This window comes from Canis lupus, chromosome 22 (genome assembly GCF_048164855.1).
Source record: "Canis lupus baileyi chromosome 22, mCanLup2.hap1, whole genome shotgun sequence".
NCBI lineage: Eukaryota > Metazoa > Chordata > Mammalia > Carnivora > Canidae > Canis > Canis lupus.
This window is the reverse complement of record NC_132859.1, coordinates 39,459,996-39,485,045: the sequence shown is the minus strand read 5'-3', so window position 1 is coordinate 39,485,045 and position 25,050 is coordinate 39,459,996. Positions and strand designations below refer to the sequence as shown.

Below are 25,050 nucleotides of genomic sequence, written 5' to 3'. Positions count from 1 at the left end.
CGGCGCCAGCCAATGGGGGCGCGAGCTGGGGCGGGGCTTCGCCCAACCGCTCGCCCCGCCCCCCGCCGCTCCCGCCTCGCGCCCGTGCGCCCGGAGCGGCGGTGCTGCGCGGCTACGGCTTCATTGTCAGTTGAAAGACGCGGTTTCGCGCGCCGGTGGTGTCGGCTAGGAAGGGTGCTAGGCGGCTCCGCTCGCTGCATGAAGCCGAGCCGCGACGCGGGGTCGGAGGGTGGTCGACAGCAGCGGAGGCAGCTCCGTCAGAATCGGCTTAAGGGAGGCGAGCGGCGCCGCGCCGGCCAACCGGGCGCTCGCGGGCTCGCGGCGGTCGTGACTTTTAACCCGCTTTGCGCGGAGCGCCCGCCACGTGACCGAGCGCGCAGGCGCGTTGCGCTCGTCTTGCGCGCGCGGGGCTGGCCGGCGGGGCTCGGCCTCCGGGGCGCCCAGCGCAGCCTGCGAGAGCCGCCGCCGCCGCCGCCGCCGCCGCCCGGGTCCGCCCGGGTCCGCCCGGGTCCGCCCTGCCCGCCTCCCCGGGGTCCTGCTTCCGAGGTTGCGAGCGGAGGCAACTCCGCCGGCGCTGGAAACTCTCCGGAGCCAGACGACGAGCTCCTAAGAGACCCAGGGGGCAGACCAAGTGCGACTTTTCTTTGGCTCTTTTCACCTCTTGTATTTTTCAAATTGTTAAGGTTGCGTTTGTTCGCTGGAAATGGGAGCAGATGCAGCGCTTCTTTGTGAGCGGGCTGCGTGCAATCCACGGAACCAGTGAAACTTTGTGTCCGCTCTCCCTGAACTCTCTTGAGTGAATAACAACGGGTTGAAGACGCCTGTCCGCAAATTTTTGCAGGTCCTCTGTTGTATTTTTAGACCTTCCTCCCCTTTCTTCCCTCCCCCCCCCCCAAGAAAGTGCCACCGGAGACACTAAATTCAAGGCAGAATGAGTTTAAACGTAAGTGGCGTCGTGAGCCTCGAGTTACCCTAAGATACACCCCGCCCAGGGCACGGAGCTTTGATTCCCTATTTTCCGTGTAAAGTCATTGTCGGTGCTATTGGGGTGAATAACGTGAGCTTAGAAGCCCGTGTTCGCGTGATATTATAAAAGAACTCAGTTATGAAGTCATTTAAAAAATGTAACACATCTAGCAAACTTAAACATTTAGAGATTGTGGTTAAACGGTAGGTCTTTTCAAAATGTTGGATAAATGAACGAGTACGCGACTTAGTTTGAGATGGGTCTTTGAAACTCATGGATCCTTTTAACCTGCTAAGTGATGAACTTTTCTCAGGTCTCCTTACAAAAAATAAATAGTTTCATTAAGGAAAGGATTGAAAAGGTTTCCAGAAGCGGTCATTGCCAGTAACAATTTAATAGCTGATAAATTTGTGGAACATCTACATTATAGTGAGAATTATCATAGGGTATTCACTGAGCCCTGTCGTAGAAGGGTCACATGCTCTTTCTCAGAACCCAAATGGAATAGGCTAAAATGCCAGCATTTAGAGTATTGATGCCCATATTCCATGAATATGGATATTGATATTCTATCAATCTAAAATGAACTTTATATTTTTATTTTGGTATTTCTATTTTACTATCTTTTGTATAGATACTATTAAGCTATATATACACTATCTTGCTTCCTTTTTGGTGTTTTTTTTTTTTTTTTTTTAAGATTTTATTTATTCATTCATGAGAGACAGAGAGCGAGAGGCAGAGACACAAGCAGGCTCCCTGCAGGGAGCCCGAGGTGGGACTCCTCCCGGGTCTCCAGGATCAGGCCCTGGGCCCAAGGCAGGGCTAAACCACTGAGCCCCGCCCCCGCCCCGGGCTGCCCTCTTTTTGGTGGTTTAATCGCCAAAGTCTTGGTCTGAAAAGCGACAAGACTCCGTTCCAGTTGCATATTTTTGCTTACAAGCCATGTAGCGTTCGCCAAGTCACCTACCTGGGTTACCCCTTATACTCATAAAGTCAATTGTTAATATCACATGAGATAGCTTATCTGAAAATACTTTGAAAAATTGTTAAGAATCACAAGCAAATGCAGCTTAGCCGTGAGTATTAAAGCAGTAGGGGAAAAACCCTGTTATTCTTGGTCTTTATTCACTTACTAATACATTCAGCAAGTGTTTATTGAGCTCCTTTATGCCAAGCACTATGTGGGCACAGGATGCAGTAGGGAACATGAGAAATGTGGTTCCTTCCTCACAGAGCTCACCAGCCAGCCCTAGGGAAATGGGCATTGAGTAAACCACCGCCTTCCTAAGTACCAGAATGAAACGTGACAAACATTATCAAGAGAAACACATGGAAATTTGATCTGCACAAGATGAGACTGTTACCCAGAGAAGCAGCACTGGGAATGAGGATAAAATGACCAGGGGAAGAAGAAAGGAAAGAATTACCTAGACAGAGAAGCACAAAGGCTCTGCTTTGGCTCCTGGGAGGCAGGTACAAGTAACCCAGAACATGGCCAATATGGCTGCAACTCAGTGGAACTACATGAGATAGGAGTTGAATAAATGGCCAAAGAGTGTAGGTCATGTTAAGAGATGTTTTTGTTTTGTTTTAACCAGAGACTAATAGGGAACCATAAAGAGATTTAAGCAGAATTTGGTATGTATGAGATGGAGTGAGAGAATTCATCAGCTGTGTGTTTTGAAAAGATTAAAAAGAGTGCAATGTGAAAAGCACGTTGCAGAGGGGACCAATAAGAGATCTCCTCAGTCCATCTGTGCCAAATCTGAGATTTCAGATATTTTGTAAGGAATGAATTACAAGGAACCACTAAGGAATCCATAAAAATAAATTGCAACATGGTGAATTCTCAATTTCCAACCCATCAACATAGAAAAGTGACTCAGTTCATGCTTGAAGCTTGAATGTGTTGTTTTGACTCTGCACTTGAGCTTCTTGATCCTGCTAAGTGTTTTAGATGCTGAAACTGGGACAGGAGGGCCCAGAGAGGAAGGGATTTTTAGGGGCGGTAACAAAAGAATGGAATCTGGAAAGGGACATAAAGTAAGGACAGGAGTGACACAGAGTGCAGAGAAAAGTGATGTATGATACAATTGAAAAGTGTGCCTGGCATTGGCAATCAGGGTTTCACCAATTACTTTGGCAAGGTCAATTTTAGTGAAGTGGTAGGGAGCAGGAACCAGATGGCAGCAGGTGAGGAGGGTTTGGAAGCTAAGGATGTGGAGGCCAACCTTTTTAGAAGTCTGGCCTTTAAAGCACACAAAGAAAAGACAAAATGATCCTCAGTTCCTGGCTTTTCCCAATAAGGTCAAGAAAAGATTTCAGTGCAGATAATGTGCCTCAGAAATGGCACAGGTCTAAGAAAAAGTTTCATTCTCTTAGAAACAACATGACACATACTCTTGCACTGGGCACTGGGCATGGTAGGGAGCTGCCAGAGTCTGGCATATGACTGGCATTTGTAAATATTTGGTGACTGAAGGACTTCTCTACCATGAAGTCCAGAGAAAGATAGTTGCTGGTATTGATTCCATTGCTCAAACATGTCTTCGGGGTTTCCATCTTTCCACTCTATGCTGGATTGTCTGTTGTCAACTCATCTTCACCCCCTTCTGTGGTCTCCTTTGCATTGCTTGGGAGAAGCTGAGAACAGTATTTCCCAGGTCCTCTTCCCTGTATGGTTCCATGTTAGAGTTTGAGAGGAACCTAGTCAAGATTTGGAAGACAGAAAAGAGGGGGAGGTGGCTTCAGACAAATGGAAAAGAATGAGCAAATGTGCGATTCACAACATCTTTTTAGCTGCTGTGAGAACCACTTACACCATTGTCGTTGAGTAAGACAGACATAGAGTAAGGGAGGTGTTTTTTTTTTTTTTTTTTGGAAATGATTGGAAAGTTTTTGAAAAGTACCGGTTTCAGCCCTTTAGGTTGAAGTTTTCAAGGTTGGCTTCCCTGACCCTGACTTTTAGGAAGCAACTTCACTGATCTTAGTTTCCCTCAGTCTTCCAACATTCATACAAAAAATCATCCCTATACTAAAACCTTTATTTCCGAAATACCTAGAATAGCTCTGTTTCACCAGTTGAACCTAATAATACACATTCAGTTCTCTTAGTGTGTTGGTTTTCATTCCTTTGATTGTTGCCTGAAATTTTTCATTCCTTTTTATGGCTTCATGGTATTCCAAAGGATGGTTGTACCATACTCACTTAATCAATAGCCAATTCGTGGGTGTTTGGGCTGTTTCCGATCTTGTGCAACTACAAATATGGATACAATGAATAGATTTATAAAGAAGTGATTGTTCCCAAGTGTAGGAGTGTTGGTTGGAGAAACTACTGTAAGGGAAATTTGATATAAGCATATTTGGAATTTCAATAGATAAATTGTCCTCCATGTAGGCTTGTATCAATTGCATTCCCACAATGTGTGAGAGGCCCATTTCCTTGGGTCTCACCAGCGGAGTGTGTAAAGAAACTGTGGGCTTTTTGCCAACAAGTGAGGTGTAAATTGGCAGTTTTAATCTGCATTTCTCTTACGAGTAAGTAAGGCCAAGGGTATTTGATTTTATATTTAAGGCAATCTTTTCACATCCTCAATGAAGCAGAGTTGGCATCACTGATTGTGTATCTTTAAGCATAATTATTGGAGTAGTATGCTCCAATGTTATGGAAACCATTAACATGTATAGTTTTATTTGCCAGTTGCTCAGAAAACGAGGTCATCTATATTGAATTCATGCAAATCTGTTCTTAAAAAAAAAAAAAAAAACCTCTTCCGTTCAATTTAGCATATCCCCTAGATTATCTATTCTAGATCATGTACTTCATGAAAGTACTTTTGAAGTAATGAAAGGATTTTTTTTAATGCTTCATTAAGAAATTCAAGTAGAAATTTTCTAAAGATAGTCACTGTTAGCAAAAGTCATCCCCTGATAGAAAGGTGATTCTTCATTTTGTTTTAATATCATGAAATTCTGTGCCTTCCTGATATGTAGCTAAACTGTCCATTTCTTCCTAAAAACCTTATAGGAATAAATGAGTAAATAGTTACTTTAGCAAATAATATTTTCTTTCAATGTGTTTCCATTACAATTATAGTGATTCTGATACAGTATTATCACCCATCCCCATACATTTGGGATATTTTTTATGTTAACCCAAGAAGTCACAATAACTGCCTTATATTTATAAGAGAAATTTTTAAATTATGTTCTTATGAAATAAGAATAATGCTCAAAAAAGGTCATAAAATATGAAGATACTATTATTTCACCCTAAAGGTGTCAGAAAAACAGGAAACTTGAGCTAGAGGCTCCATCTTGCTTAACAAAAGAATTTGATATATACTGAGCTTCAGAATTTGTGTATACGTTTTTTTAAAAATCTCCTCACTTCTTTCTATTACAAATCATTGATATTTCGAATGTTTAATTTAAACTCAGGTACAAAAAAAAAAATAAAAAATAAACTCAGGTACAATAAATACAATGCTGAAGCAATGTATTCCACTTAATAATTACAACAAATTCATTTACTAGGGAATTAGAAGAGATTTTGTTGGTTATTAAATTAGTGACACAATGGAGAACGGAGGGCACATTAGCTGGAAGGTATAAAATTGAAAACTACATTATAATTTTGAGAATAAAAACAAAATTAAAAGGAGCTGAAGGGACATATTAATTAAAAATAGTTGAAACATCTAAAGCATTGTAAATGCATTTATGATTGGGGTGTTGATTTTATTTCTGAAAGTGTGGGTTTCTTAGGCTTTCAGTTTTCAACAAACATTCAACAAATGGATTGGAGGTACCGGGTAATGGATGTATTGAATGGATTCACGGAGGGATAAGGGAGACCAGAAGACATCTCTATAGCTACACAGCCAGACCTCACAGCAAACAAGAAGTTATTTGACAACATACAGCATTTGTGGTGGATCAACAAAACTCTGCTAGGCCAATGGAGTGACCTGTCTGTCATCTTCCTTGCACTCAGCAGCAACCTACACCATGCCCTCTCCATATGCTGACTTCACTGTTCTGTGTTGGTTTCCATTGTGACCACCTCTCTTGTCTTTACCCTCTAATTCATTCACTATTCTTGTTCTCAGAAACTCTTTATGCATGCTTTCTTTTAACTCCTACAGCTTTGGGACTTCTACTTACAGCCGTCTGTTGAAAAATTCTGTCTTCTCGTGAAATCTTTGCACATCTGCCTTAGATCGGTTTCCTCAGAAGCAGACCCTTAGATGAGCCTTTGTGTTATTTTTTGGTAGTGCTCTCAGGATTAAGTGGTAAGGGAAGAAGCCAATCAAGGATGCACTGTCAGCAAAGTCCAAGGAGGGTCCTTCAGGATAACCCCTGGATAGGTCCCAGGGAGCTTGGGAGTGTAAGTTATGCCTCTGACATCTAAACAAGAGGCAAAGACCTGAGGCGCTGCAACTTCCACACCTGTGGCTTGCTGGGAAATGAGCCAAGGCGATGCATGAGCTTCTAGGCACTTCTGGCTCTCTGGTTATTTGAAGGGAAAGTTTGGGACAGAAACACAGGCACATGGTAGAGGGGGACCTGCAGGTCTTGGATATGGATGAAGCACTGCTTCAGCATCCCTCTCACATTCAAATGTGGCTCAGATTGCAGTTCCCTGAAAGAGACAATCTGCTGGGTAAAGAAGTTATCCTCCCTTGTAGGATGCTCCTATTGGACTGCTCTACAGGCTCACTCATTCCATGGACTGTTGGTTACATCTAGACCAGTCACATTTCTCTGGTCTTGTCAGTTGCAGCTCAGGTAGGAGGGCCACATGCTACAGTGCCTGGTCACCTAGGTACACGGTCACCTCCAATAGGTGGCTATGACTGACAGTTATGCCAAGGCTCTTAAAAGAGAGCAGAGTAACTGGCCTGCATCTTGTACCTTGCATGGTCTGTTCCAATACAGACTAGTTCATCTTGTTTGAGTTTATTTGCACCTAAGTGCATACTTGTTACTTTAATTTTGTGTTTTGTGGGGGTTGTTTTTTGTTGTTTGTTTTTTTGGGGTTTTTTTTTGTTTTTTGTTTTTTTGTTTTTGATCAAGTGTATCTTGAAAGCAAACCACCATTTCTTAATCTCAGATTTGATTTTTTTGGATGAGTAGGAGTTCTAAATAGTAATTACTACTCGTGCAGGAACAGGAACAGGTGCTTGGTATTTTCTTATTTAATTTACTTCTGACAATATTTCTCAAAGCAAGACCCCACAATACATATATTATAACCACCTGGAGAGCTTATTATAAATGTAGATTCTTGTACCCTACACCCAGTATGTCTGGGGCATGACCTATGAGTCTGCATTTTCAATAAACATCCCAAGTAATTTGATTCACTTTGAAGTCTGATTACCACTGCTTCATAGTATAGGTATTAGTCACATCATTTTACTTTTAAGGAAACTGAGGTTTTATATTTTTTTAAGATTTTATTTATTTATTTGACAGAGCACAAGCCTTCTCCAGGGAGAAGGAGAGGGAGAAGGAGGCTCCCTGCTCCTAGGAGCTCAATCCCAGGACCCTGGGATCATGACCTGAGCCAAAGGTAGACACTTAACCGACTGAGCCACCCAGGTGCCCAAAATTGAGGTTTTAAAAGGCTAAGAAATTTATCTGAGGTCATATACAACTAACACAGAAAGTGTCTTGAAAGTTCTTTTCCATAAAAGGAAGTTTTCACTGATGCTATGTGAAGGTTTGCTTGCTTGCAAAAATGTTTACTATCAAGGCAAATTTCAATTGTAGTCAATACAAAATTATGATTTGAATATTTCTATATTCCTATCAGGAAAACGAACAAACATCTGAGTGCAAAGGAAGTAGTCAAGCAAATCTGTGAAGCTAAAAGTGAAGGGGTTGGTAAAAGAACATCATCAAGAGATTGAAGTGGTAGTTCAGCAATTTTGTTCCAGACATAGTGATAGTGTATGTTTGGTGGGATGCTGGGAAGGTTCAACACCTCATATTTGAGCCAGGAATGCTGTACTTTATGTAAGATAACCTGAGCATACACATGGAATTTTGAAATGTTCTTTTGACCCAGGCAAGAATGCAGGAGGTGGATGCGGTGGAAGTTCTTCCTATTTAAAACATAGCTGTAGACTTTGCATGCCAGGCCTTGACCATGTACAGAAGTGGCCACATTTCTTGGTGAAGTGTGGTTTAAAACATTTGGCAGAGTAATAGCAATCAAGGATTGGCTTGCTTGTAGAAAGGTGGAAGGTAGTAAAAATCTGATTTCCTTGTGTTTCATTGCCCATGAGGCATTCTTCTATGGAAACCAACTTAGAGATACCCTAGGAGGTAACAGGCTCTGGTCCTAAACTTTGCATATTGAAGCCAGAAACTGCTCTTTCTACTAAATTCTTCTTTTTCACTATATGTGTTGTTATGGACTGAATATGTCTTCCCCATATTCATATGTTGAAGCCTTAACTCCCAATGGGATTATATTTGGAGAGAGGGCCTTTCAGGAAGTGGTTAAGGTTAAATGAAGTCATAAGGGTGGGTCTGGTGTCCTTAAACCAAGAGGAGGAGATGTTAGAGATCTCTCTCTCTTGTGCAGACCACATAGAGAGAAAGCAGCTTTCTGTAACCTAAGGAGAGAGATCTCACCACAAACCCACACTTCTAGCACCATGATCTTAGACTTCCAGTCTCCAGAACTGTGTTGAAAATGAATTGCTATTGTTTTAGCAATCCAGTTTTGGAAACTGTGGGAGCTAAATAGGATGTGTACTGAGCACAACCTAGATGATCAATATATTTTTCTTTAGGTGACTTTCTCTACTCTAGAGTAGTCACAAACATTTTTGAAATGACAGAATCTTAAACTTATAAGATTCAACCAGATTGTATAAGGAAGTGGCTAACATATACACAGTCATTTCACCTTACCCACTGGAAATATGTTCCAAGACCCCCAGTAGATACATGAAACTGAGGGTGGTCCCAAACCCTATATATGCTATGTATTTTCCTATACATACATACTTATGATAAAGTTCAGTTTGTAAATTAGACACAGTAAGAAATTAACAACTAGTTATAAAATACAATTATCACAATATACTATAATAAAAGTTATGTGAATGTGGTATTTCTCTCTCAAAATATCTTATTGTATGGAACTCACCCTCCTTCTTAGGAGGGTGATGTGAGATGACAAACTGCCCATGTGATGAGATGCAGTGAAGTGAATGATGAGGGAACGTAATGTAGTGTTGGGCTATTGTTGACCTTCTGACCATATGTTAGAAGGAATATCATCTTCTTTCAGACCTCAGGTGACTGTGAGCAGGTGAAATGACAAAAAACAAAACTGTAGATAAGGGAGAACTATTGTAACTCATTTATTTAGGAAACTTAGGACCTTTACAAATACCCAGAATTCTTTATGGTTTGAATTCTCACTTTACTTATATTCCAAAATCTATTAGCATATAAAAGAAGCATTACAGATTTTTTTTGTAAATACTTCATACGAATTTGAAGACCACAACCCTAACATTTTTTCCTATAAAGAATCTAATTCAACACTCATTTTATAGGTATATAAAGGTCCTAGAAAGGCAAAGGCAGGTCCTAGAAAGGCAAAGTGACTTGTGAAAGACACAGAACTTATTAGTGGCCAAGCCAGGATTTCCACCCAGTTTTAGTGATTGCTAGTATATCATGAATGCCTTCCAGTTCAATGCACTAAGTGCTATATTACAAATGCAAAAAGTTTTTATTACAAAATATGCTTCAGATTTGTAAGATAATACATTTGAGAGGGAAGTGTTATTTTGAATGTTACTTCTTTCTTCTTTCTTCTTTCTTTCTTTCTTTCTTTCTTTCTTTTCTTTCTCTTTCTTTTATTTTTTTAGATTATTTATTTATTTATTCATGAGAGACACACACACACACACAGAGAGAGAGAGAGACAGAGATATAGGCAGAGAGAGAAGCAGGCTCCCAAGAGGGAGCTTGATGTGGGACTTGATCCTAGGACCCTGGGATCACAACCTGTGTTGCAGGCAGACACTCAACCACTGAGCCACCCAGGTGCCCCTAAACATTACTTTTAATAATAATTTGGGTAATAATAATTAGTCTGCTACTGATACAATAATGCGGCATAACAAACAACTCCAAAATTTAGTGACTTATGACAAGTATTTATTTTCACTCATGGACCTATGACTAGTCTGTGATTCCGTTGGGCTTAGCTGATGTCAGTTGAGCTTAGCATCAGATATGAGGAAGGATGAGGTCTTCTCCATTTATCTCTTCAGTTTCCTTGGACTCAGTTGCTTTTCAGTTCTCAGGGCAGATATCAGAAGCTCAAAAACCAAACCAAATCATGCAAACATATTTAATCCACTGTGTAAAAAAAAAAAAAAAATCCACTGTGTAAGGTCTGCTGTTGTTTCATTAACCAAAATAAGTCCTACAGCCAAGTCCAACATCAATGAGTTGGGCCTGGATGTATGACCAGCTCTCCTGAGATCATTGCAAAACCTCAATGGCAAAGTACATGGAAGTATAATTATATTACAGAAAAAAGATGAATTGAAAATAACAATCTAACCTATGAAAAATGACACTTGCGGTTTCTGGTATTAGAATATAGTTTATAAAATGTACTTTATATAATTCTGTGCATCAAATTTATGAGCCAAAAGTGAAAATAAATTTCAATATGCTGTATATAACCTCTTCTTTAAGATAAGGAAACATAGAATTAATGAAAAGTTCTATATTTCTTCAACAAAATATATGTCTCCTCTAAAGAGTGTCTGCTTTACCTATATGCAAGGCTTTGTTTAAATGACAAAAAAATATATTTTGATTGTAAACTTGTCATTTTGGAAAAATTTTAATTATATGAGGAGTTTTAATGTTTAGGGTGTGTAAACCTAAACTTCATTTAATCTTGCTTTAAAATTAATTTAATCATTAACACAAGAATTAGGTAAAGAAGAGTTCTGAATCCAAGAATATGGAATTTAGAGGCAGTAAAATAAAGAGGCCAATACAGAATCCAGAAAGAATGATAGAGAAAAAGCTGTAGAACTCCAAGAATGGGAAGGAACACCATATAAAGTCATGTTATCCAAATTTTAACACCATCTAGCCAGAATTAGACACTTTTCTTTTGGGCTACCCAAATGTCACTTCTAAAAAAATTCTGTTTTTAAACTGGATTAAGAATAAAGATAACTTATGAACTCACTATAGTGAAAAACCCAAAGTTTGTTTGGGTTTCAGGTGCAGCTTGATCAAGGGCTTTGAACAATGTCCCTAGACCCCAATTTCTCCATCACTACCATCCACTTGCATTCTTATTCACTTCCACGTTGGTTCCATTCCGAGACATGCTCTTCCCTTGTAGTTCAAAATAGCTGCCACCTCTCCAACCACATCTTACATTCAGATGAGAATAGAATGTTATAATCTTTTTTTTTTTTTCCCCAAAATTCCCAGCGTTCTCATTGCATCTGCTCATTGGCTCTGAGCAAACAGTATTCCTATCCTTGAACCAATCACTATGGCCAGGAAACTGATAATTGCCTTATTGGCCTCAAGTCCATGCTCCATTCTTGATTCTGGAACTTGATTCTGGAGCCCCACCAGAAGCATGCTTGGTTGAAAATGGGAAAAGATTTCCCTTGGGTTATAGTTAATAAAAGACAGGAGTGTGGATGCTGGGTGTACATTACAATCCTGTGATGTGTTGTACTGAAAATATTCTTCAGTTGTTTTATAGTTATAAGCAATTTATAGGAATCCAGTGATAAGCCCTGCTACAAAAATGTCCTTCACATTCTTTTTTTTTTTTTTTCACATTCTTTACACAATATGTCACTTGAGCTTTTCTGTGACTTCTATGTAATATAATACTGAATAATGACAATAGCAACCATTTATTGAATAAGTCCTATTTATCAAGCACGCCAGGAGCTCTCACTTAATCCTCATGTCAGCTCCTCCAAAAAAAGCATTAGTGTTTATATTTTAAAAAATAAAGAAATGATGCTTGGAGAGGTTAGCCACCTTTTCCATGAATATGTAGAGAACCTGGTAAAACTTGTGGACTATATTAGTTAGATAATATCAAAGACAAATTACTCTGAACTCTCAGTGGCTTAACACAATGAGGGTTTATTTCTTACTCATGATTCACATCCAAGTGGGCTTCTGAGGGCCTCTGCTTTGTGTGATTACTCACAGACCTAGGCTAACTGAGGCTTTACTTTCACAGGGCTACAGCATCTGGAACAACTGGCTTTCTCCATCACCATGGCACCATGGCAGTTGAACAGCCTGGAGAGTCTGTTTTTCAGTCCAGAAGTGGCCTGCATTATTCTCACTTGCAACCAATAGTCAGAACTAGTCACAAGGCCTTAACTATTACTATGGGCATAGAAAGTGAAGGAGAGCATGTGGATATTCAGCGAGCAGCAAGTATCCTTACTCCAGAGGCAATCCCAGATCTTTCTGACTATAGAATGGGTATTTTGTCCATTAGACCCTAATTTCTCCTGCGTCTAGCTACCTATTATTTCATTGTTTTAAAATACCAATTGTTAAAGATTTTCCTTATAGAAAATGTAGAAAACAACACAATGGTGACAGTGGTATAGTGATCAAGAGCATGGGCCTTAGAACCAGACTTCTTGAGATCATATCCTGGCTCTCTTTACTTGCTGCATGCCCTTAGATGAGTTATTCATCTTTTCTGTGTTATCAGTGTTGTCCATCCGTTAAAGGGAATAATAATGATGTTTACAATAGGGTCTACATAACAGGGTTATAAAGATTAAATGAGTTGATTGAAATAAAGCGTGAGTACAGCACTCCATAGCATGAGTGCTCAATAAATTGCTATTCACTTTGTAAAACTGTTTCTCAGCTGTGAGATGTAACTTCAGCCAGAAAATTTGGAAACAGGGGCCCTGGGTCACAAAGGCAACCACATGAGAGGGAATAACAGAGCAAACCTCAAACTGCGATTGAAAAAAACAACTCAAAGGTCAAGTTCAGTTGAAAGGGGGTAAGCAGGTGGTCTTTTTTGGCAAAAGCAAGTGCATGTGTGCACATTTGTGTGCAAGGCACAAAATGTAAAGCAGCAAGTTTGACAAGCCAAGTATGAAATTCTAGCTTGATAATCCCTCCTCATGTATCCTGTAGATAATATAATATATTTGGACATGGTTTCATATGTTTATGAATCAAGAAATAAAGCCAAGATTAGAAATACAGATTTTATTTAACCTGCTCTCATTTCACACACATGCACAAGAAATATATTTCAATCTCTCCTTGGCTACTAAGCCCTGAAAACAGTCCAGAGACGCTTGATACTTCTTCAACTCATTCCTTCTTTCCTAGACCATCTCTCTGGGGAATGTGACTTCTCAGTGGCTCTGCACAAAATTCAGGAGCACCATGAACTCTTAACTCTGTCCCCTAGGGGTATAGGATTGAAAACCAACAATCAGCATTTTGCCCAACTGGTCAGAGCAGCCTTCTACCACCTGTTAGCATCTGTTGGACACACGGGACTCCCTTTCATGTCAATGTTGAGAACACAACCAAACATTGGTGAGAATAAAATCTTTCCCAGGTATGCTAACAAATCTGAAGCATTAACTTTAAATTAAATTCATTTCTGCTTGAATTCAGTTTTTGTCTCTCTAAATCTCGAGCGCTCAGTGAGGTTCATGAGTTCTCAAGCTTACTACGAAGCATAGATAAGAAAGCCCTTAAGACTCTGAGTGCACTTTAAAATTTACTTTAAAAAAGTAAGTACTTTTGAAACCAGAAATTCAAATCTTTCTATGTACATTATTTAACAAAAATAATGACCAGTTAATAGTAACTTCTATGAGTATAGTAAGGACCTTAATTTAGTTTTCCTCTATTTTTCCCTATTCATCTTTGTGTCCTTTAAATAAAAGAGATTTATTTCATACTCTACACATAATTATGGCTTTGTGCCTTAGCTTTAGTACTAGGAGATGCCTCCTTCCATCTCTACTTGAAAAGAAGGATCTATAATTTCAGAGGAATAGTTAAGGATCTTGAAGGCAAAGCGCTTAAGTACAGATTATATAGTAGACACTGACCAAATATTGTTGACATTAAGATGTATACAGGAATTCATAATGCTCAGACTAAGTGGAAGAAAAAGCCCTGAGAGCTCCCAATAAGTTTAAGAGGTTTTTAATTAACTTTACAGACCAGGATTAAAAGTAAGGAATTTATTCAATTAATATTCATGCCCGTCTAAACCAGATATGGGACATTCTCACCAAGTCAATGGCACATTTATTATTCTAGTTTTGTTTGGGATGCAGGTTGAGCTATTTATTTTCCAAACAATAGCCTGTAAAAATGAACTCTGTCTTTTAATAACTGTTGCTGGCTCTCCACATTCATTTCCTTTGCCAAGTTGTATACCTGATATACATTTTAAACAGCGGGTCACAAACCTCCTTTGAAGTCATAAAACCCACTCGAGGTCAAGAGGGTACATAGCTCAGGCCCATTTTACCCAGGGGCTAAGATGCTGTTGTAACGATGCAAGTAGACAAAAGCGATGGATTTTACATGGGAATCTCAGCAACGCACAACTAAAATTTTGGCTTCTGTGTGTTGATGTCCCGAGTATAAAAAAACAGTAATATACCAGGCCTCCTTGTTTCTCTTATGTTGATGGTTCCCATTCATCTTCCTTAGAGATTCCAAGCCACTTGAGGAAGAGATGGTGAAGAGAAGGAAAAGAGGTATGGAAGGGGAAGAAATAAGGTGATATAATTATGGAAGAAACATTCAGAAAGACAGAAGCGAGAGAGAACTCTAGGGAGCAGGAAAAGTTGGGGGAAGGAATTTTCTATAAATACTGTTCCAAATAATCGTAGTAACTAAGAACAAAACTACAACTAACTATAGCTGTGAGATATCAAATGCTCGAAAACAAGAGATTTATGTGCCAAGGGGAGAAATGCTGCCCATGTATTGACATTAGCAGAGGAGCTTTTTGCAAGAGCAAAATCTGGGAATCGGACGGCTACATGTAGTGTCAAATTGTCATTTCTTTTCTACCTTGATGAACATTTTGTTATTTTTACACGATTGCTAACCAACAGAACCCAGGCTTATTTTTTTTTTTTTGCAAATTTTATAGCTGATTTCTGTACTTTTACATTTACTTGTATTTACTTTCTAACTTTTTATCTGGAGAATCTAAATATGTAGTAAAGAGCTCCCGTGTACTCGTAACTCGGCTTCCTATATAAGGCTAGCATCTTATATAATCATACTATAATGAGTAAATTATTTTATAGTTTCTGTAGGTTAGGAGTTTGGGCACAGGCTTCATCAGATCCTCTGCTTAGGGTCTCACAGGCTGCAGTTAGGTGTCAGCGAGGCTGCAGTCGTGTTTGGAGGCTAGACTGGGATGAATCTGCTTTCAAGCTCATTCAAGTGTTGGCAGAGTTCATTTCCTTGAGACAGTAGGACTGAAGACCCTGGCTTCTAGCTGGATGTTGCCTGGATGCTGCCCTCAGCTCTTGCATGTGGGCCTTCTGAAAGGGCCACTTAATTCTTCAAGGGCAGTGAGGAAGAGAGATCTTGTGAGTGAGCAATGTGAAGTCTTATATAATGTGTCAGGGTCACAGAAATGACATCCCATCATCTTTGCCATAGTCTACTAGTTATAAACAAGTCAAGGGCCTGGGATTGGACAAGGGCATGACCACTTAGGTTGGGGACCATGACTAGCCACCATGGACTCTGTCCCCCAAAGTTGTCATGTCTCCTTAATCTCCTCTAATCTGTGGCAGTTACTCAGTCTTCTTGTCCTTCATAACCTTGACACTTTTGAAAAATAACAATCAGTTATTTTATTGGTTTTGTGTACTTTTCACCATTGCATTCATGAAGTTATTAAAACATTTTTCTCATTGGGGGCCTGGTTAGCTCAGTCAGTGGAGCTTGCAACTCTTGATCTCAGGTTGTGAGTTTGAGCCCCACTTTGGGCATAGAGCTTCCTGAAAAAATAAAATAAATTAATGTTTTCCTCAGAGAATCATGATCACACACTTATCTTTTACCCGCCCCCACCCCCCCCCAAGATGACACCATCACCTAATAATGTGACTCTTTGCTTTTGTTTCTTGGGAGATGTTGGGGAACAGATTATACCAAAAGTAATGGATTATGTATAAAGTGTTGTGAGCCTAGACAAATGATCATATCTTTGATAGAAATCAGAAAGTTAGGGAAAAAATCTAGTTGGGAAACAGAGTGAACATTTGTTGTTTCCCCTCTGGGAAACCTCCCTGATTTTCAGTCTGTGCAGTTCAGATGGAGAGAACTCCACTCAGCTCCAGCAGTGGGCACATCTGTTACACCTGTCAGAGCCCCACGCCACAGTGATTGGTTCAGGGATTGGTGCATGAGCCAATAAGAGCTATAGAAATGTTCAAATGAAGCTCTAGGGCTATGGAGAAAGAGACAGGCATAGTAAGCTACGGGGTTCACATCATAGGATATATACCTGGAACTGTGGTAAAGCATTCTGCTATGTGTATTAATTAATATTAGGTTTTGCTGTGAGACAGAAAATCCAAATATACAATCATTTAAACGAGATAGAAATATATTTTCTCTAAAAAAATGGAAGTCTGGAGGTAAGCATTTCAGGGTTACATGTGACTCCAAGGTCATCAGAGAATTGTTTCTTTCTCTCTCACTCTAATCCTTGATAGCGTGGCTCGACCTGATGGTCCCAGATGGCTGTTTGAGCTTCCAGGCTGTGAAGAGGAGGAAGGGTAAAGAGGGATCCTTCAAGGACATTTTCTAAAAACTGCTCATGACACTTCTACTTATATCCCATTGGCCAGAACTTAGTCACACTGCTATGTTTAACTGCATGACATGGAAATATAGTCTTCATCTCAGGAGGCGGTGTGCTCAGCCACATATTAGAGTTTTTATTACAAAAGAGTAAGAGGGAAACACCTAAAGGAGGAAATGAGCTTTCTTTGCCCTATCCCTACAAAAGGAGAGCCTGAGAGTAGAGTCCATCCTGAAAGAACAGAGTTGAAAAATGAAAATAAATCAGTGTTGCCCTAATGATTAACTTTCAACCTCTTGATCAAGCTGTACCTGAAGGCAATACCCTGCTACTTAAGTTAATAACTTTCCTTCCTCCTTCCCTCCCTCCCTTCTCCTCTTCTGTTCTCTTCTGTTCTCTTCTCTTCTCTCTTTCTTTCTTCCTTTCTTTCTTTCCTTCCTTCCTTCCTTCCTTCCTTCCTTCCTTCCTTCTTTCTTTCTTTCCTTCCTTCCTTCCTTCCTTCCTTCCTTCCTTCCTTCCTTCCTTCCTTCCTTCTTTCTTTCTTTCTTTCTTTCTTTCTTTCTTTCTTTCTTTCTTTCTTTCTTTCTTTCTTTCTTTCCTCCTTTCTTCCTTTCTCTTTTTTTCTGCAACTGAAAACAATCTTGATTGGTACCGAAAGGAAGGTTTCCCAAAGAACTATAAGGTCACCTTTATTCCTTTGTCCTCTCAAACTCTCCATTGCCCTCACAGTTGCTCAGAATGGCAAACTCAGAATGAGTTTTCCTTTAGATCTCCTACAGGCCAAATTATGCATCTCCATGCTCCATTTACTTTCAGCCTAAAGGAAAGGGAACTTCCTCTGTTTCTTAGAACTTGCCTTCTTGGATTTGGTTACAGTTTTTAAAATATGTTGGCTTGTAAATGAGAAATCTCAGCACTACCTATTCTAGATTATTTATTTATCTTTAGCAAATGCTTCTTGGAATTCTTTTGCTATTCAATAAAAATTCCTCTATCAGATAGCTTGGCTGCATAACCACCTCTTTTTTCTTGATTATTATTTTTATTAACATTAATAATATTTGTGGGAATTAGAGCTTAATGGATTTTTTTCCTGTTTGTCTGAGAGTCTTGCCATAATAGGTCTCATTTTAAAGGGTTTTAAACAGTTAGTCAACGAGACAGCTTTTTTTTCTTTCCTCTTTTAAGTAACTTTACTAATAGTTTTAATTTGTCTAGACTGTTCCCTTGGCATCTTTTTCTCTGGGTCTTCTCTTTGGAGCAGAAGATACAAAACATTAGCTTTAGAGGCTTTCCTATCAGATTCTGAAAACATGGTTTTCACTTAAATTATCATGCTTCTCTGTACCTACTTATATCAGTAAAGTGATTAGAAGTGTCTACCAACTGCAATTCTCAGGCTATGAAATTCGGCTTTTTGAATTTAAATTATATGGCAGCACCATATGGCCAAGGAAAAAGGAGTGCTTAATTTCTTATCTAACAGAGAGTGCCTCTCAAGCAAGGGAAATTGCCGTCACAGTCCAAGCTTCACAGGCTCTCTGAGGCTTAGCATTACCTGCTGCCTCCCAAAATACACACATACAGGATTTTCTTACGCAACTGTGAGAAAAGTTACTACAGCCCAGCAGAGTTGAGGAGAACCCATCTGAGTCAGCTAGTGCCCATTTTCCCACAACTGGATGCTGAGGTAGCCATGAGTACAAAGTTCTGGAAGTGGGAGAACGCTGGGCATCTTTCACTTACATATATTTTTTAAAAATATATATTTAACCTGGGGTAGAGCCATGTTGCAGAATATCACTCATTTCCCCCAGGGCATTATATGCAGTTGCTACCAGCCTAATGCAGTTATGCTTGGGAACACCATGGAGACTCCTAAAGCTTCTAAAACACAAGGTCAAATTCTACAAATGTCCAAGTATGAAGGGGAGATGCTGCTAATTTATGATTATGGGGACTCTTCTCTTTGAGTCTGTCACAAATTAATTGAACTGAGGGAACCACACATCCTCTTTAGAATTATAAATGGGATCCTAACATTTTAGAGTCTCTGCCATTGCAATGACTGAGTATTCTTTCTCTCACATGACATTAGGGGACATCTTATTGCCTGATGAGATGGTGAACTCCTACTTATCGCTTCTTAAGTTGGTGTCAGGACAATTCAGGTATTAAGGGGTGGTGATCTCTTTCATCTAGCTTGCATATGAATTCGGCAAATTCTTCTCTTCTAAGAGGTACTGGCTATCTCCTTTTGCCCTCCAGATCTACTTCCCACCATGCCTTCTCTTCCTGGTGATTGACCTGGATGGGTGAATCCACATGGTCCCTGACCCGTGGCTTCTGGTTGGAGTTGTCCCGTGGCGAATACTGGCAGGTGAAGTTGGGCTACTTATTCCCCTGGCATCCTCTCTGTGGGGTCACTAGTGTTGACCCACAGACGCAGCTCCTGCCAGGTGGCTCATATGTCATAATTCTCTCTCTCTCTCTCTGATTTCTGGTAATTTCTCTCCCCCTGCCCCTTCAGGCTCTGAACCTCCTCCCTGTTGTTATTAGTTATAAATATTACACTAGCCATTGTGGTTTCCCTTGTCCTGCCCACACTTTCATAAATAATCCATTCTTTAAATTCCCCTCAAATTACTCATTTTCAGTGTACCTTGTTTTTCTTGTTGGAATCCTAAGTGATAAAACAGCTTTTTCTTGATTTGCCCATTTTCCCTTCTGACTTTTTCACATGAGCAGACTATTATAGTCTTTCCTTTTAAGTGCCTATGAGAGACCACTATATTTGTTTGCTTATATTTACTCACCTTTATACACTGTTGCCCTTCTCATTTCCAGAAGATTGTGATGATACTGTGTATTTGCTGGGTTTACCCTAGTCTGGACTTGACTCTACCCACACAAGAAATTGGAGAAAACCTTCACACTGGCTATTTCCCATCATGAAGAGAATCTTTAAAAATAGATTTTGTGGAATTTAGTCTCTTAAAAGTTAATTTGACTGAACCTGTGTGCCATGGATAAAACCTCAGAAATGTAATATGCATTTGCTTGGTGACATTGAAATATCTACTGTTTTGGTTAGCACAGATTAAACTGTGATTCTTTTGAAATAATTGTCTTCTTTTTCTTTAAATGCTTCCTTTGAAGATGTTATTTATTTATTTATTTATTTATTTATTTATTTATTTATTTATTAGAGAGTGTGTAAACAGGGGGAGGGAGAAGAGGAGGGTGATAGAGTGGGGGAAAGAATCTAAGCAGACTCCATGCACTGACCTTGGAGCCCATCATAGGACTTAATCCCACAACCCTGAGATCATGACCTCAGCCGAAACCAAGACCCAGATGCTTAACTGACTGAACTATGCAGGCACCCTAGAATAATCATCTTCTTATATAAGATAGATAATTTCTTCTCTTAGGTACCATTGCCCTATAAGAAAAAAATAAACCGACAACAACAAAATACTAATGTACTACACTTGTGATAAAAAAATGATCCAGGGGTGCCTGGATGTCTCAGTTGCTTAAGTGACTGACTTGATTTTGGCTCAGGTCGTGATCACAACAAGTTCGTGAGATGGAGTCCTGCATTGGGTTCTGCATTTAGTGCGGAGTCTTGGGATGCTCTCTCTTCCTCTTCCTCTGCCCCTCCCCCCACTCGTGCTCTCTCCCTCTCTTTCTACCTCAAAATAAATAAATAAAATCTTTAAAAAGTGATCCAGATATAGGTGTTAATTTATAGGCTATTCAAAATTGGGATAGATTATTCAAGACTGAATTTTCACTACATAATTTTTAGTACAACTAAAGTATATGGTGCTTTAAAGTAGTGGTAAAAATGTTTTGAAACCTAGGTATTCTGATGTTAGCTTTGGGCCAGGATTAACTTTTACCCACAAAGAACAAAACAGCTTCTCCTCTACTGCATCTCTCTGCCAATGAGATTGTTCTGGGCGAGGAAATGCCCACTGTGCCTGGGATTTAATGTCCCAATAGCAACCCTCATCCATGTAAGGACAAATATCCACATTTCCTCACCCCTTTTGGAGAAAGGACAATTCTAAGACATTTTCAATGCAAGTGTTTGGCAGGTCACCAGCAGGATTGAGCCCCTGTTGCCCAAGGAAGTAACATACTCACTAACGTACCATTTATTGGTTTCCTCCCTTCCCGTCTCACTTCCACACTCACTGTGCTTCCTGTGATCACCTCCCAGATAAACTATTTATATCCAAATTCCTGCGTCAGGGGCTTTTGGGAGAACCTATTCAGGATAGGAGACTCTAAAAGAACAATGGGAGAGGAGAAATACCGAATGATAGATCATGCCATCCTACGCTTCAACACAGTGTCTTTTATATTCTTCTGAATCATCTCCGTCTTTAGATTGTAAACTATTAAGAACACTGGCTGTTTCTAATCAACTCTATAAATCTCTGCAATCTATGCATGCAATGAAGAGGACTCGATAAATATTTGATAATAATGACAATTTTAAGATTATGCTATTTATGGGTAACCATTACCATAGTGAAGGGGTATAATTATTGCAAAACAGCAAATAAAGTCCTGCCTTTTTTTTTTTTTTTTTTTTTTAAGGTAAGTGCCATTTTAGTCATCTCTAAAGGCTCAAAAAGAAATAAGGTCTTACTTACATGAGCACTATTAGGGAAAGATAAGTTTATACAATTGTGTTCAATACAAACCAAATTTTTTCTAAGGTATCTTGTAAGGAATTTTTCACATTCCTTGCTCATGTGAAAGGCCTAAGCAAAGAAAATGCTATATGTCTGCATGGTTCCATTAGACCACAACACAGTTTCACCAAATGCACACTGGGGGTGTGTTTTGCATGTACAGCTCAGTCTTGTCTGGGGACTTTTATAAAACTCACTGAAAGAGCCCAGTCCAAAAATAAGTGGCAGATAATTCCGTAAAGAAAACAATAATGAAATAGAAATTATATGCATTATTTAACTCTGAGCAACACTCCAAATCTTGGCCCTTATTCTTTGACTTATCATCCATCCACTATTCAGTGAGAAGAATAATGTTTTCAGCATGTTGTTTTAGGAATCCCCCCCTCCCCAAATAACTCACTAGCATTTATCATATAGTAGAATGGTGAAAAGTCACCCAGGATAATACCAGACAATTTCTTCATCTAGCTAATGTTAATGAAATTGAATAGGCTTGTTCCAAAATTCATTGGGAGTCATTATTCACTGTCCTAGAATGCATTTAATCATATTCAGTTGTCCAGAGGTTGCATTACACATCTCTGAGGAAGGAAAGTTATGGTATAAAAAGAATCTTCAAGGCTGTACACAGTAGGACAAAATATGTGATGATCGCTCCTGGAAACCAAAGCACGTCAGCTTTAATTTAAAAACTTCAAGCTTAATTTAAAAACATCAGGCTAAAATGTAGCATATCTTAGCAAGACAAGGTAAAGTGCTCTTTCAAATTATCACACATTTCATCCTTCAAAATATATTCTTTATTCATTTTCAAAATCGTCATCCTAACCACATTTAGGCATCACTTGCAAATAAGCTAATGGTATAGCAGCACAAAATGCCAAGACAACTACAATTATCTCTTAATTACACACAGCAGGCTTCCAGTGTGTGTCCCCCGCCACCCCCTTCTGAGGATACTTAACAAGAAACAAAGAAAAGCCAAGCAAACCAGTTAGAGATCCCACGCAGGCTTCTTGATGGCAGGTTTACTCTGAAAGGCTGTAGAGCAAGATACCCCCGTAGCAGCAAACTGTCACCAGGAAGAGCTTCCCCAGCTCAAAAAAATAATCGGCCTGAATCTGATTATTCTGTCCACACTGAAGGATCTGAAGAAGTAGGAAACAAAACAATGGAGATAATCTGATCCCCCAAATCAATGGTTTACAAGGAGTTCCAGCCCTCTACATATGAAATAAGGAAATTTCAAGCAATTCACCCTAGGGCGATTTTATATCTTCTTTGAGAAAGAATCAATATCTCCTTGTTACTGTGAGATCATATATTTAGTAGGGGAAATGGTCTAAGACCAGAAATATGTCAAACAACTCCAAACAACTCATCTCCAGGGGAGATTAATGTGATTGGGTAAAGCCTATCAATTAATTAGTCAATACAAGTTTATATAGCATGACTATTAGTTGCCAGCTATGTCCAAAGTATGGCTAATAAAAACTTTGCATGTACTCTGTGCTTTTTTACACATTCAGTGACACACCTGCCAGGAGAAGTAACCCTCAGACATATATGGATTATGTGAATGCACGAATGGATCTACTGACTGAGGGTGATAACAATTATTCTGTGTGTGTAAATCACTTGCCAGACAACAAAGGATATTTGTAAACTTTCTTTCTTTGATTCATACCACCAACCTGTTAAATGGATAGGGACACGCATTAGCCCCTTTCTACAAATGAGAAAATCTCTTGATCAGTGATCTAGAAATTTCCAAGAGCTATGGGAATTTGAGTGTATAATACACACCATTATTACACTTGCCAGAGTTGGATACCAGAGTGGATATGGAGGTTTCCAAAACCAGATCTGAAGACAGGTGTTTTACTCACGGATCCAGTTCCACGCGAGAGATTTTAATTAGCCCCACCTGAGGTTTCCCAGCCTCTGTCTTCACAGAATATTTTCATATCTTGAATTTGGCATGACATATTGTTCCTCTTTCTTGGTTTTCTCTTTCTTCTGCTGGAACAGTGGCCTCAAACCAGGCTTTATTTTAGTTGCCTGCTGAGTTTATTATCAGTTCAGTTTTCTGGGCTCTACCACAAACCACCTGAATCAGAGATGCTGGATATAGTCTGGTACCAGACCTGGCTTTTGTTACTCTGAACCACTGGGCCAGAACTTGCCCAGCTTCTCTGGGCATTTGCTTTGTCTTCTTCATTTTTATGACCCCAGTCTAATATAGTGTAAGCAATATTCCAATCAATAAAAGTTAACTGGTGAGCCTAAGTGAAGGGGATGTATGTGCTCATTTGGTCATTCTTGCAACCTTTCTGTGAGCTTGGCATTTTTTAGTAATGAAAAGTTGGAGAGAGAAAAACAAGATGTGACTGGTTAAATAACTATTAATATAATTGGAAATAGTTTAAAAACCAAAGTAATTGTGCTTCAATAATTAATGTTTGATGAATGAATGAATGAATGAATGAATGATCTCATCTCTCACCTTTTGTTTGCGAGAAGATATTAGAAGCGAGAACTATCAGATTGAGTATTCAGTTAAATCAGAGGGAGGTAAAAGGTACCAGGAAGATCCTAGAAAGTGGGAGAGTTAAAGGCTAAAAAGAAGTTTCCCAGTTGCATTGCTGGAGCTCACAACCATTTATTTTCCAAAAATTTTCCCATAACATATCCTCTAAATAGACATCTGTTTCTATTTTCACTTCCAGCTAACCCTCTCTTGTCTGTATAACAGACAGGAAGCAACGGTGTGGATCAATGGGAGCAGCAGCAAGGGATCAGGTCAAAAAAGATGCTGGCTGGTGATATTATTCCTTTTGGAGAAGCCTTGGAGTCTCTTTCTACAGAGGCCTCTACACATTGGACACCATGCTTTGTACCATGCACCTTCCCACCATCCAGATCATACTTGACTGGAATAGTGATGGAGTCCAGCTTCAAAGATGGTCAAAGATCATCAGTCTTAGAGATAGACTGGTTCTATCCTGGTTCATGCCTGGCTTCTCTGAGGATGTTGGAGTATGAGACATGTAGACATACAGCAAGAGCTGGGCAGCAGAGAAACAGAGGGTAACAGAGATGGTTCTAGTGTGGAGGCTATGATGGAAAGATGAAGAGAGTCAATTGACCATGGCCACAGCAGTAGAAGCAAAAGCAGAAAAATGTTTGTCAGGATTCTTGGCTTCAACAGACAAAAACCCAGCTTAAACTTGCTTAGGCAAAAGAAGGAATTTATTGGCTAATACTGCCAGGATGATTGAGTATGTAATGAGGTAGGATGAGAAGCAAGATTTGGATCCCCTCAGAAGTTACTATCTTAGGGGTGCCTAGTGGCTCAGTCAGTTGACAATGACAATCTGACTCTTGATTTCAGCTCAGGTCATGATCCCATGGTCGTGGGATTGAGCCCTGTGTAGCTGGGCTCTGTGCTTGGTACAAACTCTGCTTGTCTGTCTCCTTCC

At 39.6% G+C, this 25,050-nt stretch overlaps 1 protein-coding gene and 1 long non-coding RNA gene across 4 annotated transcripts in view; both read left to right on the top strand.

Annotated features, from left to right (window-relative positions):
- The first annotated feature begins 427 nt into the window (after nt 1-427).
- On the top strand, nt 428-19,982 carry LOC140614162 (uncharacterized). The gene is made up of 8 exons (XM_072793109.1): nt 428-631; nt 12,252-12,502; nt 13,382-13,616; nt 14,732-14,778; nt 16,765-16,827; nt 18,952-19,024; nt 19,122-19,233; nt 19,701-19,982. Exons 2-7 carry the CDS (start codon nt 12,298-12,300, stop codon nt 19,153-19,155), a joined length of 657 nt encoding a protein of 218 aa, XP_072649210.1. The 5' UTR covers nt 428-631; nt 12,252-12,297; the 3' UTR covers nt 19,156-19,233; nt 19,701-19,982.
- Nucleotides 19,983-23,671: 3,689 nt separating this feature from the next.
- Nucleotides 23,672-25,050, top strand: part of LOC140614163 (uncharacterized) — a 64,117-nt gene continuing 62,738 nt past the window's right edge. For 2 of the 3 annotated variants that reach the window (XR_012015063.1, XR_012015064.1), the window contains exon 1: nt 24,377-24,861. This is a non-coding gene — a long non-coding RNA (uncharacterized lncRNA). The other variant, XR_012015065.1, reaches the window with a different exon arrangement.